The sequence below is a fragment of the Mandrillus leucophaeus genome, unplaced genomic scaffold (assembly GCF_000951045.1).
Source record: "Mandrillus leucophaeus isolate KB7577 unplaced genomic scaffold, Mleu.le_1.0 Scaffold124, whole genome shotgun sequence".
Lineage (NCBI taxonomy): Eukaryota > Metazoa > Chordata > Mammalia > Primates > Cercopithecidae > Mandrillus > Mandrillus leucophaeus.
Genome location: NW_012100765.1, coordinates 3,326,841 through 3,343,716, shown reverse-complemented (window position 1 = coordinate 3,343,716; position 16,876 = coordinate 3,326,841). Strand labels below are relative to the sequence as shown.

General features: G+C 36.9%; 1 protein-coding gene across 1 annotated transcript in view; it reads right to left on the bottom strand.

Moving 5' to 3' along the window:
- The window catches only part of TXNL1 (thioredoxin-like 1), a 37,011-nt gene that overhangs the window by 13,939 nt on the left and 6,196 nt on the right, over nucleotides 1–16,876 (bottom strand). Inside the window, exons 2-4 of the mRNA XM_011971717.1 lie at nucleotides 9,531–9,627; nucleotides 7,507–7,680; nucleotides 1,189–1,311 (exon numbers count right to left, since the gene is read on the bottom strand). Of these exons, the coding sequence (XP_011827107.1) occupies nucleotides 1,189–1,311; nucleotides 7,507–7,680; nucleotides 9,531–9,627 (394 nt within the window). The remainder of the gene's footprint in view (nucleotides 1–1,188; nucleotides 1,312–7,506; nucleotides 7,681–9,530; nucleotides 9,628–16,876) is intronic.

The window sequence follows — 16,876 nt, the reverse complement described above, 5'->3', positions numbered from 1 at the left end:
TTGACTGACTGAATCTGGAAGGCCACATAAGGGAAGAGGAATATGAAACACTGTCAGTATGCTTGTCTCTCTGAAACTCTTCTGGATCATTTGCACAATCTTCTTTCCAGCCAAAAGTGCGTTTGATGTAAGTACCTATGCTTCTATCCTGGAAAGATTTCCTGGGTAGGAAAATCTCAGGAAGCCTGAGCCAGTCCTGCTGATTAGTATTATCACATTATTTTTAGGGCACCATTTTACAAGAAACACAATGTGAATGACACTCTCAAAGTTGTAAAATATGGTGGCTCTGGGGTTACAGCATAGAAAAGATGGGGTTTGGATTTATGATTTCAGAATCATGTTGTGGTTTATCTGCCTGAGAAAATAACTAGGCTATTTCCTTTAGTTACACCAATACTTTTTATACTCAACCCATAATAGGGTATCAAAAAATAATAAGCATGACATAATTAGGGAACTGAACTGTAGGTGAAGAGCAGAAGAGATGAGAAAGCTAAAAGCAGATCAAGTCAGCCTCTTCCTAAAGCCAGTGAAGAGTCATTTCACTCTTCTAAGGAAGGGAAACATGCAGATTTATATTTTAAAAAAATAACTTTTGTTATCATATAGAAGATGAACCAGAATGGGCCAAATCAGAGACAATGGAAGAGAAAGTAAACTGAGGAAAATAACAGCCAAAAATTTAAAAAGCTTGATCAAGGAGGTAACACCCGACTTACTCTGTGGTAAGTGCAAAGCAGGGAAGCACAGGGAATATAATACAGGTTTCTATCTAGGAGAAAGGAGATAGCCACATGGGGAGGGCTCATCTCATTAATCTCTATTTCTCAGATACAAATTCATCTGGGTGGGAAGAAGGTATGGAAGTCAGGTCAAGGATGAACAAAAGGACCAAACAGCGGTAAGAGCTCAATTCTGCAGTGGGTCTCACCCAAGAGTTCAGCAATTTTTCTTAGTGCACCTAAGTTCCTTTATGTGGCAGCCCACATACAAGAACAGAGAAAGGAGATGGGTATGTATGGTCAAAAAACAAAAGTCAAAGATACTAAAAGCTATAGAAATGAAAGGAATAAGTGATCATCCGGGAAGGAGAGACAAAAGCCACAAGATGGGAACAAGATAAAGAAACAAGAGCAGGCATAAATAGTGATAATCCCCACAAGCTTAACTTCAGCCCTTAATTACCTGTTCATCACAGTCAGATTCCAAGAAGGTCGTGTCTTTTCGTAAACAGTTGTCAAATCCATGCTCATCACTTTCATTAAGACATTCACAACCAGCTTTGTTAATAAAAGGCATTAAATCCATCTGAAAAAAAATTTAAATCAAGATTTTAGGCAACATATTTGGATTAGGTATAAAAATGTTAATAAAAAAATTTAAATCTGTGATTCTCTTTAGGCAATTTTAAAGAAAACACTTTTAAAACAGTTCATAAAACTTTTACAGTAGTCCTTTTATTTGCATTTCTGACTGAGATCTACCATTAATTATTAAAGCCAAATCTATGCTTAGCCTACTTGTTAATGTATCAGAAATTATGTCTTTAACATAATTTTAAAATGTTGACTTATACTTTAAAAAATAAGTGTTCTACAGAAGAAAATACACAAATTAAAATATCTGTAAGATCCAAAAAAAAGCCTATTTCCCTCCTAGTGGCCAAGGACTCTCTCTATCTATGAAGATGTCTGATTTAAGATGAGTAGCAAATAAGGACTTAAAGTTTTTATCATGAAAAATTTCAAACAGACAAAAATATAATAACATAGTGAATCCCATGTATCCACCACCTCCAGCTACAATAATCATCAACTCAAGGCCACTCTTGCCTCATCTTTAACCCCCAACTACATCCTAACTTGCCCCTGATTAGTTTGAAAAAAAAAAATCTTTTCATTTCATTCATGAACATTTCAATGTGAATTTCTAAGCAATAAGAAGTTAAAAAACACACACACACACATTCTCAATATCATTATCACAATCAACAATTCCTTAACACCATCAAATCGGTGGTCAAATTTCCTCAACTGTCTCATAAATATTTTACAGTTGAATTGTTACACTCAGAATAAAGATCAAAAAAAAGCATATGCCAAAGAAAAAGGTGTGGTATGACGGCTCATGCCTCTAATCCCAGCACTTTGGGAGGCCGAGGTGGGTGGACACCTTGAGCTTAGGAGTTCAAGACCAACCCGGGCAACACAGTGAGACCTTGTCTCTAAAAAATTAGCTGCGTGCTTTGGCATGTGCCTTTAGTCCCAGCTAATTAGGAGACTGAACTGGGAGGATGGCTTGAGATCAGGAAATCAAGGCTGCAGTGAGCTGAAATTGCGCCACTGTACTCCAGCCCAGGCGGCACAGCGAGACCCTGTCTCAAAAAACAAACAAACAAGAAGTATAAACATTATATTTGGAGGCCAGGTGGGGGTGGCTCACCCCTGTAATCCCAGCATTTTAGGAGGTCGAGGCGGGCAAATCGCCTGAGGTCAGGAGTTTGAGACCAGCTTGGCCAACATGGTAAAACTCTGTCTCTACTAAAAAGACAAAAATTAGCCAGGCATGGTGGCAGGCACCGGTAATCTCAGCTACTTGGGAAGCTGAGGCAGGAGAACTTCTTCAACCTGGGAGGCGGAGGTTGCAGTGAGCCGAGATTGCACCACTGCACTCCAGCCTGGGCAACAGAGCAAGACTCCGTCTCCAAAAAAAAATATATATATATATACACACACACATATATATATAAAATAAATTATATTTGGTTCATATGTCTCTGAAATCTCTTTTAATCTAGTCATTTAGCTTATAGATTTCTCAATACTTTGGATTTTACTGTTTGCTTCCCTGTGATGTCAGTCAGCACATGTCCATCTCTGTATACTGTATTAACTAACACTTCCATACCTCCCACACAACGTCACAGTTGTGTTAACAGCAGTTGGTCATGCTTGTCTTGTTTCTGACTTTAGTAGGAATGCTTCCAGTGTTCCCTTATTAAGATTTTACTGAATGCTTTAGGAATAAAGGGGTATTTAAATTTTGTCAAATGCCTTTTCTGCATATTTGGAGATCATGATTTTTCTCCATAGGTCTACTAATGTCACAGATTAAGTAAACTTCCTAATATAAGCATCTTTTACATGCTTTAAAAAAACTCAATTTTGTTATTAATTATTATTATTTTTTTTTTTTGAGACACTCTCACTCTGTCACCCAGGCTGGAATACAGTGGTGCAATCTTGGCTCACTGAAACCTCCACCTCCTGGGTTCAAGTGATTCTCCTGCTTCAGTCTCCTGAGTAGCTGGGATTATAGGTGTGTGCCACCACGTCTGGCTAATTTCTGCATTTTTAGTAGAGTTGGGGTTTCACGTTGGCCAGGCTGGTCTCCAACTCCTGGCCTCAAGTGATCTGCCCACCTTAGCCTCCCAAAGTGCTAGGATTACAGGTGTGAGCCACCACACCCAGCCCATGATGATATTATTGAATTTTGTTTACTAACACTTTATTTAAAAGTTTTACACCAATATTCATAATTGAAACTGGCCTGTGGCTTTCTTTTTTGGTGCATACTTTGTCAAATTATCAGATCAATGTCATAGTTCAGAAATAAATTTAGAAGTTTTCTTTTTACTTAAGATCTGAAGTAGTTACAGTAACACTAAATTACCTGATCTTTATAAGGATTTGGCAACATTTACCTGTAAAGTCATAGAAGTCTTTATGGAAGAAATCTTTACGACTATTTCTTCTATTTCTCTATGGTGCTGGTCTATTCAGGTGTTCTGCTTCTAGTAGAGTTGATTTTGGTAAAAGTGTATTTTTCTAGAAAAGTATCCATTTCATCTAAACAAGGATTACTTTTCAAGTCTACCAAGTATTATAGATGAGTCACATGTTCACCTCTCTATCTCAAAGGGCTTTCATTACGTTTTTTAAAGAGAAGATACTAATACATACATACATAATTCTGAAAGACTGAAGAAAACTTCGTATATCAAGTAAATATGAAAACGGTAATAATCATTAGTATAGACCTCTAGTTATACATAAAACAGCCTAAATGCTTTCAAGGCTAAAATGTTATAGTAAATGTATTACTCAGAGTAACGTATAGCCAATTTAAAAGATGGGGAGGGAAGAAAGAAGGGCCACAGAGCAAAGTTTTACTATAGCAGAATTATTCGGAGCATTATGAACATTTGCCTTAAAAGTGCAGTTTTGACAAAATCTTTTAAATGTTTTTGTCTTCCGTCCTATCTATATGTCACTTCAATATGCTATCTAGGATTAAGACAACATTACAGTCGGACTTGCAATACCGAAATGATAAAAATACTAAGTGGGTAAATTCTTCTCAACAGTTTTTATTTTTATTTATTGTGGGGCACACAAAACATGTGTGTGTGTGTGTGTGTGTGTGTGTGTGTGTGTGTGTGTGTTTAACGAAGTCTCCCTCTGCTGCCCAGGCTGGAGTTGCAGTGGCTCAATCTCGGCTCAATGCAACCTCCGCCTCCTGCGATTCTCCTGCTTCAGCCTCCGAGTTGCTGGGACTACAGCAGTGTGCCACCACACCTGGCTAATTTTTGTGTTTTTGTTAGAGACGGGGTTTCTGACGTTGGCCAGGCTGGTCTTGAACTCCTGACCTCAGGTTATCCGCCCACCTCGGCCTCCCAAAGTGCTGGGATTACAGGTGTGAGCCACTGCATGCCCAGTTCACAAAACATATTTAAAGGGCTGCATTAAAGTATTTTGTTATACAATATACAACATTGTCTGGGACAAACTGGCATTATTACACTGCATATTTGACATAACTGGAAACTGACATATTCTGAAAACCTGCAATGAGAAATAAATGTCGTTACCTTTATAATCAACATGCCAATCATAGGAAAATAATCAGGTAAATCCAGAATATGCAACTGTCTCTAAAACAGATATCCTAACTGGGCATGGTGGCTCACACATGTAATCCTAGCACTTTGGGAGGCTGAGGCAGGTGGATTACCTGAGGTCAGGAGTTTCAGACCAGCCCGGCCAACATGGTGAAACCCCCCTCTATTAAAAATACAAAAATTAGCGGGCTGTGGTGGCACGTGCCTGTAATCCCAGCTACTTGGGAGCCTGAGGCAGGAGAACTGCTTCAACCGGATGGCGGTGGCCGGGGCCAAAGGGGCGGTAGAGGTTGCAGATCGTGCCACTTCACTCCAGCCTGGGCAAAAGTGTGAAATTCTATCTCAAAAAATAAATAAATAAATAAATAAATAAAACAGATAGCCTAGACCCATGCTATTCAACATGATACTCATTAGCCACAAGTGGCAATTTAAAATTAAATTAATTAAAATTAGATAAAATTAAAAATTCAGTCCCTCAGTTGCACTAGTCATATAAGAAAATGTTCAATAGACAAGTGCGCCTACTGGCCACCCTGACTAGACTGGCACTGGTTTAGAATTCCAAAACGGGAAACCATGACAAAAAAAGGCAGAGAAAAGTTTCTAGACCAAAGAATATTAATTAGGACAACTTAAATGCAATGCATCATCCTTGATTTGACCCTAAATGGTAGAAAGCAGCCATAAAGAATATTTTGGGGATAATTAAGAAAATTTGAATGTATGATAATTAGAAATACCGTATCAATATTAAATTTCTTGGAGATATAATGGTATCATGGTTATATAAGATTACCAATTTTAAATACTGAATAACACTGTAAGACCTAAATAAATAGTTCAAACCTTTAATGTCTTGATTGACACCTGACAGAAAAAAAGGGACATTTAAAAATAACAGCTTTTCATATTTTATCCATAACATTTCCATAAAAACTGAGTTTTTATTTCTTAAAACTTCATTTTTTTCTGTCTATTTCCTATCTGAGGCCAAAACACTCATACCACAGCTGATGTGTAAAAGAGTAAGCCTGCAGCTAGGCAACAAGACTGTTGTGCTCCTAAGACTTTTTAATGCAAACACCCTTAGTAATAAAGGGAAAAAATACAAAGATATAAACACAATGGTTTACAAGTTAAATGATTTCCAAAACTGTCCAAAAGATGTAACAACCCTGACATAAACGATATGTTCATACTTCCTAATTGGACATTACAATTTCAAATTACAGGTCTATTTTAAATAAACAGTAATTGAACTTGCCTAAATTAATGCTGGTATCACATTACTGATGCTTTCTGACACCCCTCCAATCTCCCACTACACACACATATACAAAGAATCTCTCATTTTTATTGGACTATAGCATCTCTTCTTGCGGCATGATATAGAGAGGACTTGTAGCTCCATGACACAGATCTGTTTTAATATGCCAGTTATACCTTGTTTAAGATATTAGCTTTGTCTGGGCGCAGTGGCTCATGCCTGTAATCCCAACACTTTGGGAGGCCGAGGCGGATGGATCACCTCAGGTCAAGAGTTCGAGACCAGCCTGGCCAACATGGTGAAACCTTGTCTCTACTAAAAATACAAAAATTAGCTGGGCATGGTGGCGGGTGCCTGTAATCTCAGCTACTGGGGAGGCTGAGGCAGGAGAATGGCTTGAACCCTGGAGGCGGAGGTTGCAGTGAGCAGAGATGGTGCCACTGCACTCCAGCCTGAGTGACTCTGCCTCAAAACAAAATAAAAAAAAAAAATTAGCTTTAACTTGAGGTAACTTTTTAAAAAATTCATTCCTTGATATGCCAGTGCAGTAACTTTATAAACAGAGAAATTAAAAACTATATATATCTCTTAGTATGTAGGATTTACCTATTTGTATAAAAAAATCTAATACCACGAAGTGCTGTTTCCAAAGTTTGCTTCCTTCTTGAATAGCTCTCAAATTAAAAATGCTGCATTCTAACTATTCATACTCTGTAGTTTCCACACACTATTCTTTAGATTCTTAGTCTTTATGTTGCTATTTGGAATGAGTTACTCTTAAAACCTAGAATACCACATGTGATACTAAAGTCAAATTTGATTCTAAAACAAAATCAGTAACTAGACTTTTTTTAAAAAAAGAGTGCCAGAAAAGAGGGCCTACATTTAAAATGTAAAGCCACAGGAAGTGAGCGGCAGCAAAAGGAGTTCAATATATAATGGCGGTAATTAAAACTTGTAAGTCATTTTACATAACTGTCAAAAAGTGAAAAAAAAATTTCCAATGCATACTTCACTTTTGGAAAAAAAAGTATAAAGCTAGTATTTTTAAATGGCTATTAAAATAGTTCAGAAAGCAGATTAAGAAAACGTGGCAAAGAAAATTAGGAGAAATTTAGGAAAAATGGCTTATGATAGAGGCTTAACACACAGATGTACACATATAGACAAAACTCAATAGTCAGCTAATAAATTTAATTTGAAAGCTCTTATTTAAAAGCATTCTAAACCAATAAAAGATAGAACATGAAAACATAGTTATATTTCATTTTAACCAAATAATGAACATGTACAAGATATTATATATTATGATTTCACTTTTCAGTCTACATACATAGCCTTTTGGAATATCTGTGTCTTCACCGCTTCCAGGGTCATTTTCTAAGTGCTGCTTGATTTTTTCTTCTAATCCCACAGCATCTGCTCCTTGATATTGATCAATTCTCACTTTGTTTCGAAAAAACAAAAATGTAGGTGTTGCTGATATATTGTTGGTGGCAGCTGTTCCCTAGAATTGGCAAGTTGGACAGTGTTATGAATTAAATCTTAAACCACTTTAGTATAAACTAAAAACATGTAAAATACTGCATTTTTGTTATTTAAGGACAAAACAGACCTATCCTAAGAGAGTTCCCCTTTGGGCATAGCTACATCACCTTTACACACACAATAAAGAATATTCCCTACACTTTTATCATTTTTACTGTTAAATACATCATCTAGTAGAAAAATTAGCTTCCAATGCAGAAATTCTGCTTTACTCCAGACAGGTCTTTTATAATTACATTATTTCTCAAAAAGAATAACCAAGAAGGGTACTGATAAAGTCAACACAAACCACTGCTACTAGAAAAAAGTGCATGTCTGAAAACCGGTAGCCAATCTGCCTATGAAAAAGAGGTAATGTATTTTGCACTGCCACCGTCACCCAATTTTCACTCTTACAGAAATGACTTCGGTCACCCATCGAACACGTTCTAACAGCTATCTTTTTAAATTCTGTGCTAGCTTCACAATCGTATAAGACTATAACTACTGAATGGAAATTACCTAATACCCACTGCGTATCCCAGTTTAAACTTTTCATGACAAATACAAAGGAAACAGTAAAGCAAATATGGCACCTTACATATTCAAATATTATGAAAATCATTACTATACTTTTTAAAGAAAAAGAACATAAAGATAACATAGGAATGTCTTCTCAAAGCCTCTAGGTGAAAAAACTATGGCCTTTCAGGAAAGTGCTGCCCAAAACAATGGATATGTAGTGCATGTGAGCTACACATGCAATTTTAAATTTTCTATTAACTATAATAAAAAAGTAAAATAAGTAAAATCAAGTTTAATATTACAGCAAACCTAATACATGCATTTTCAATCTAATCAACATAAAAGACAATGCAGTATTCTACATTTTTAAAATACTAAGTCTTTAAAATCTGATCTGTATTTTATACATTCAGTACATCTCAATGCGAATTTGCCACAGTTAAAGTGCTCAGTAACCACATGTGGCCAGTGGTTACAATATCTGACAGAACAGCTCCAGGAGAAAGCACTTTCATTTCAGAAATAGTGATTAAATCAGGGGCCAAAGATACAGTGCAATTACACGCAACTAAGTGCTGAAACATAAATGTGTATAACGTAGGGTTTTCAACAAATTCCCAAAGTAACTACACACTACGTAATATTCTAAAATTTTTTCCACACTCAGAAATTTAACAAAGATAAAGCTGCAGAGCTATAGAGTTGTTCCTTAGAACTAAAGACTCCATTTTTTAGTGTTGGAAGGAGCCTTCCATTTTTTTTTCTCCTTAACAATTCCCCAAATTTCTGCATATACAAATACAGAACTGTCACATACAACTAAGTAATCAGGGCAATTCACCTACAACACTGTGGCTCAATCAACAGTAATCATCCATTTTAAAAAGTTTCTGCTCAGTGTGTCAATTTGGAGATAAGATTACAAACTGATCAATTCAAACTACAACCAAGAACTCCTTGCCACTGTTATATAATGCCAATGCCTTGGGGGTAGAAGATACAATTCTAGGTTTGCAAAACATAAGGAAATGTACTACACAGAACTGCTGGGTGACCTAGTAACAACATCGAATTAATTTTATATCAGAAGGTGATTAATACAAACCTGAAGCAATTAATAATGTGCTACTCTTCTTAACTAACGCAGCCATAATGACATCTGTAATAATGACATCAACATAACATCTTCCTATCTTCAAAGGAATAAGTACTATGTGCATCAAGAGATAAATGAAGAATATTAATGTTGGATTTCAAATTTATTCAAAAGTAAATTAAAAAGAAAAAAAGATTCCTTTCCCTTACCTGACACTGATGTACATCGACTTCCAAGAAAACAGCCTGTGGATATTTATTACTCATTGAACTGAATGCTGGCGCAATCCTCAAACATGGCCCACACCTGTTAGAAAAGGAAAAGGAACACTAAGTAAAATAACACTAAAGATTGTAATTCTAAATCACTTGTCAATTAAACATAAAATAGAACAAACACTGATACTGCTGGCTTTTGACTATCTGGTTTTTTGTTTGTTTTTAGATGGAGTCTCACTCTGTCGCCCAGCCTGGAGTGGAATAGGGTGATCTCTGCTCACTGTAACCTCCTCCTCTCAGGTTGATTCTCCTGCCTCAATCTCACCAGTAGCTGGGCTTACAGGTGCCCACCACCATGCCCAGCTAATTTTTGTATTTTTGATAGAGACAGGGTTTCACTGGATTGGCCAGGCTGGTCTCGAACTCCTGACCTCAGGTGATCCACCTGCCTCGGCCTCCCAAGGTGATGGGAGGATTACAGGCGTGAGCCACTGCACCTGTTTTTTTTTTTTTTTTTTTGGAGACAGGGTCTCATTCTGTAACCCAGGCCAGAGTACAGTGGCATGATCATGGCTCAGTGCAGTCTGTCTCAATCTTTCAAGCTCAAGTAATCCTCCCACCTCAGCCTTCCAGGTAGTTGCAACTACAGGTGCATGCCACCACACACAGCTACCAAGCTAATTTTTTTTTTTTTCTTTTTTGAGAAGTAGGGTCTCCCTATATTGCCCAGGCTGGTCTCAAACTCCTGGGTTCAAGTGATCCTCCTGCCTTGGGCCTCCCAAAGCGCAGACATTACAGGTACAAACCACGACCCTAGGCCTGATTATCTGGTCTATTTGAATAAGTTATTTATATATACTTGTATCAATACTATACTGTCTTAATGAGCCTAGATGTTATATTTAGTCTTCATATCTAATAGTGTTAAGTCTTCCAGCTTTGTTCTCACTGAAAGAAATTAAAGAAAACCTAAATAAATGGAGGAATTTACTCTGCTTATGAATTTGCAAACTCAATATTGCCAAGATACCAATTTGATCTTTACAACTGATGTAAGATCTCAGCAGGTTTTTTTGTAGAAATTAACAAATTTCAATTCTAAAAATTATAGAGAAATACCAAGGACAGCCCAAGCTGTTTTGAGATTCTAATCTGAAAAAAAAATTACCTTAAGAACTATCATAAACCTTTATTAACAGAATAGAGTACTTGTACAAGAATAAGCAAACTGATCAAATCAGTTTTCTTTTTAAAGAAGAGTCTGGAAACAGACCCATCTCACATACAGTACTCTGATGTCTGAAAACCTTGATGCAGCATTGCAGTGGGAAAAGGATGGTTTTTTCAATAAATACTGCTAGATCAACTATATACTCATACAGGAAAAGCAATGAATTTCAACACACTATACACAAAAACAAATTCCAGATGGGTTGTACATCTAAATGTAAAAGGTGAACAATGAGGGTTTTAGGAAAAAATACAGGAAAATACTTTCAAAACCTCAAACTAAGCAATGATTTCTTATACAGAAGTACTTTAAAAAAAAAAAAAGGATTGACAGATTGGATTATATTTGATAAACTGGAAGATTAAAACCTTTTATTCATCAAAAAATGCCTTTAAGAGACTAGGAAAAAGTATTTGCAAAACATATCAAACAAAGGACTTACACTTCTAATATGTGAAGAACTCCTACAAAACAAGGACAAGACGGAACCCCAAAAGAAAAAGAATGAACTCTTGAATAGGTACTTGACAAATGAGATTATCCAAACAGTCAATAAATAAAGTCAAAAACTTTCTATAAATCAGGAAAGATGTTCTACTTCATTAGTCACCAGGGATACCCGGGAAATGCAGATTAAAACCAACTCCACAAAAATAGCTACAACAAGAATGAAGTATTGTCAAGAGTGCAGAGCAACTAAACTTTTATATACTGCGACAGTGCAAGGTGGTATTAACCATTTTGGTGGGAAAAAAACAAACTGCTAGAAATACACTAACCCATCAACATTCCTGGGGAATGCATCTAAGAGACATGTTTACCTTAGAGCATTTGAAAAAGTATTATTAGTAACAGTTCTAAGAGTCAAAAATTAGAAACAATGAAATTCTTATCAACAAAAGAATGGGTAAGCTAATTATAGTTATACAATGAAATACTACACAGTAATGAAAATAACTGGTGTAAAACCTCTTGCAAAAACATGGATGAACCTCACAAATAACGTGGAGGAAAGAAAGCAACTACTAGCATATACTACATGACTATTTATATATAGTTCAAATACAGGCAAAACCAATCAATGGTATCAGAAATCAGGACAATGGTTACCTTAGTGAGTTACTGATAGAATAAGACTTCTGGAGGTTAGCAATGTTTTGTTTGTCTGGAAGCTGATTAAATAGGTGTGTCCAATTCGTGAAAATTAATTGAACTATACATTTCTAATTGTGTGCCATGTATGTCTCAATAAAAGTTTGTAGAAATAAGAAAAATGTTGGATTTTTCATATAGAAATGTAAGAAAAAGCAAATTCTAAAGCACAAAATAAAAACAAATGTTAAAATTCAAGTTGTGATCAATTCCACATTCTTAACATTTCAATCAGCATTTCACCTTGTGTTATCCTGAAGCCATACACCAAAAATCTAAGAAAATAATATTTACAGTAAACTAAAATTAGTCTTAAACTTTATAGTTGGGAATATAAATCACTACACCATGTTTCAAAGGCCACTGATTGGGTCATATCTATTTTAAATGAACACAAGCCAAGACCCAATAATCTCCCTTCTAAAAGTCTATTCCATTTTAACAACACTTACTCTATTTCACAATAACATGTAGTATAAGGAAGTTCAATGTAACATGCTTGTAATAGTGAAAGTTTAGAAAACAATTTAAACGGCAATCAATGGAAAACTAGTTTAAAAAGTTATGACAAGGGCCAGCTCACAACTATAATCTCAGCACTTTGAGAAGCCAAGATGGGCGGATCACTTGAGTCCAACAATTAGAGATCAGCCTGGCCAACATGGTGCAACCCCATCTCTACTAAAAATACAAAAATAAGCGAGGCATGGTGGCACATGCCCATAATCCCAGCTACTCGGAAGGCTGAGGCAGGATAATCACTTGCACCTGGGGAAGTGGAGGTTGCAGTGAGCCAAGATCACACCACTGCACCCCAGCCTGATACTTTGTAGTGTTTGGGGGGCAAGAAATTCTCATTATAAAACATTCTCTAGGATCACATTTCAAACCTATTTATATATGTAAATGCATATTAAAAAGACAGAGACAGGCACAATGAACAGTTAGTATCCATAATTCTGTATCCTTTGCTTTTCTGTGATGAACAGGCATTTTCATTTTAAAATATTAAATGAGTTGAGAATAAAGAATTTAGTTGTAACTGCAGGCATCACAAATTACAGAGGTATCCATGCTATAGTACAATATATCCATTCATGAAAACCACCCTCCTGCAAAAACACACACCAAAAAGAGAATTTATGGGAAAAATAAGTTTGTGGCAAACTACTTGAAACCCATGCAATTTTGTAACAAGATCACTAAGAAAGACAGTAACTAGACTGGGCGCGATGAGGGCTCATGCCTGTAATCTCAGCACTTTGGGAGGCCAAGGCAGGCAGATCACTTTGGGTTGGGAGTTCAAGACCAGCCTGGCCAACATGGTGAAACCCCGTCTCGACTAAAACTACAAAAATTAGCCGGGTGTGGTAGCAGGCACCTGTAGTCCCAGCTATTCGGGAGGCTGAGGCAGGAGAATCACTTGAACCTGGAAGGTTGTAGTTGAGCCAAGGTCACCAAGATCGTGCACGCCAGCCTGGGCAACAGAGAGAGGGACTCCATCTCGGCAGAAAAAAAAAAAAAAAAAGACAGTAACTAAGATTCAGGAAAAAGATGGACATCCCAGCATGTGGCTCAGAGCTGGAAGCTACCCTGGGGAATATTTGAAATGAACAAAATCAACTGGAAATGATGCTTACAGGTGTTGTGACAAATCAGACTGAAGTGGAGCTCTGGGTCAGTGGGGCTGCCATTAAGGAAAGAACAAGAGAAAATGCAACACTGAAAATAAACCCTTCTGGGGAACAAGTGCTAGGTGTAGGCACTCTTATTTAACTTCATTAAGTTTCTTAAAATAAACAAGAAAGGGAATTTGCCTGTGTGGCTGACAGCTTTCTGCTTCCAGATGAAGGTTTTATTTCTATGTCTATTTTTCACTACCTAGGAATAAATCACATAGGAACCAATAAAACTTCCATATTACACTGACATCTCTCTATTCATCAATTATTGATGAGTTAACTGGTGTTACAGACATACATCTTGCAGTTGAACAGACTATTAAAGTTATGGTTACTGTGCAAAAAACTGTTTCAAGACTTTATCTAGATTCTTTAATTTTAGTTAGCCATCATAGGCTGGAACTTTAGTCAAAAATCAAAATACATCAGCAGAAAAGCATAAATATATACAAAGGCACAAATACATACAGCAGCGCAATTTCACAAAACAATCATTCAAATAAATTGATCATTTTCTTTTGTCTTTTTTTTGTTTGTTTTAAGGGTTTCACTCTGTCACCCAGGTTGAGTGCAGTGGCATAACCACGGCTCACTGCAGCCTCAATCCCTCAGGCTCAAGTGATCCTTCCACCTCAGCCTCCCAAGCAGCTGAGACTACAGGCATGTGCCACCATACCCTGCTAATTTTTGATGTTTTGTAGACACAAGGTCTGTCTATGTTGCCCAGGCTGATCTTGAACTCCTAGACTCAAGTGATTCTCCCACCTCAGCACCCCAAAGTACTGGGATTACAAGTGTGAGCCACTCTGCCCAGCCAATTGATCATTTTACCTAAGATGTCTGTCTCCTTAACATGAGCAGTTGAGAGTAAACAAATTTCCATTAGCTGAGATCATGAACAAGTCACCTGATTTCTCTGTATAAGATAAAAGGACTCTCCAAGAACTTTTCCCAGCTCTAAAATATTATGCACCCAGTATGCCTGAATTTCAGAATTACACCTTTTTCTCTTGCACACACCTTAATCTGACTAGCAGCCCTCTGTACAATCTAGGATTTCTTATTTTGTTGCAAAAGGTTCAAGAGATTACCTAGTCCAGACATTTAAAATGAAGAAAAAAAAAAGTTATTTTTCTACTCTAAACTTTCTCTTTGAAAATTTATCTGCTTAATCCAATATATAAAATGTATATGTTAGAAGGATTCTGAGTTACGCTGTTTGAGAAAAAGAATACAGTAAGCTGTTTTCTACAATGTATAAAGAAATAAACCTAGTCAGGCGCAGTGGCTCATGCCTGTAATCCCAGCATTGTGGGGAGGCCAAGGCTGTTGGATCACCTGAGGTCAGGAGTTCAAGACCAGCCTGACCAACATGGTGAAACCCCATCTCTACTAAAAATACAAAATTAGCTGGGCCTAGTAACGCATGCCTGTAATCTCAGCCACTTGGGAGGCTGAGGCAGGAGAATCATTTGAACCTGGGAGGCAGAGGTCACAGTGAGACGAGACTGAGCCACTGAACTCTAGCCTAGGCAATAAGAGTGAAACTCTGTCTCAAAAAAAGAAAAAAGAAAAAAGAAACCCACAGAACTAAAACTTTAAAACAGACATAACCTAATATAATTAACCAATAAGTAAGAACTGAAGATCAGAAGATGACCTGCCCAACACCAAACATACTAGCTGGCGGCAGGGCCATCACTAAAACAGGCAATTCCTAAATACAATCCAAGACCAGCTTTCTTTGAAAGAACATTAGCTTCTTTTAAATACACTTTTTTCTACAGTCATAATATAATATAAATTCCATTTCATGAACCAGATGTCCTTCCCTATTTGCTACAGTAGCCAGTGTCTTATCTTGAGCAACAACTTGTGTCAACACACACAACTGGTAAGTGGATAATAAAAATATGCTTTCTAAAGCCACGTTTAAAGGTTTTTTTCTTTTTCTTTTTCTTTTTTCCTGCAGGGTAAAACTTTAAGCAATTTATACATGTGCTATATTTACTAATGTGCAGGCTTAATCACAACTGGTATTATTAATTACATAAAACAGCTAGCATTCATTGGGCAGTTACTATATGTTATGCATTCACAAACTCATGTCACCTCTTTTAAGCTTTATGACTCCCAAGAACAACAAATTACGAAGCTAGAATTAGATCCCAGAACCCAACTCTTAACTGCTATGCTAAAAAGTCCAAAACAGTGTCCTAAACAGTGCCTTTCGTTGTTACTTCCAAATAAATTGCCAAGATTAAACTCTTGAAAGGTAGCCAAACTACGTAACTGTATGATTCTATTTCTATAAAGTTCAAATACGGGCAAAACTGATCTGTAGTGTTAGAATTCAAGAACAGTAGGAAAGAAGCCTGGGACGGTGCAGGGAGTCTGGGGTGCTGGTAATGATCTATTTCTTGCACGTTTTTGTATACTTGCACTTTAATAAAAAGTTAACATTTTAAAGCAACTCTGTTCTCCACGGCTTTGATATGCCCTCGTCTTACAGCTACTTACTTCACTTGCTAACGTTTTCTGCCTGGTTCCTACGGACTACTGGACCTGCTAACTCTGCACTTCAATAAACTACCTTCGGTCATCAGTAATTCTGTGGTATGTAATTAACATGTTTAATATATATTTAATTATTTGGTCAAGCTATCGTAACTATTAGAATTCAACATCCTAACATACACTGACATCCTTCTTAGATTGTAACAAACCCTAACCAACTACAAAGGCAGATCTGCTTTAAGAAAATTCAATGTATCTCCAGCCTGGGCAACGTGACAAAACCTCATCTCTACAAAAAATTTAAAAATTAGCCAGGCACAGTGGTGCATGTCTGTAGTTCCGGCTACTGCTGCGGCTGAGTTGGTTGAGTTGCTTGAGCCCAGGAGGTCGAGGCTGCAAGTGAGCCATGATCATATCACTGCAGCAACAGAGAAAGACTGTCTCAAAAAAAAAAAAAAAAAAATGCAGTGCATGCTAAACATTATCTACAAAACTGATATATTCATCAATTCAAGATAAAAATCACTGGCTGGGCGTGGTGGCTCACACCTGTAATCCTAGCACTTTTTTAAAATTATTATTATTATACTTTAAGTTTGAGGGTACATGTGCATAACATGCAGGTTTGTTACATATGTATACTTGTGCCATGTTGCTGTGCTGCACCCATCAACTCGTCAGCACCCATCAACTTGTCATTTACATCAGGTATAACTCCCAATGCAATCCCTCCCCCCTCCCCCCTCCCCATGATA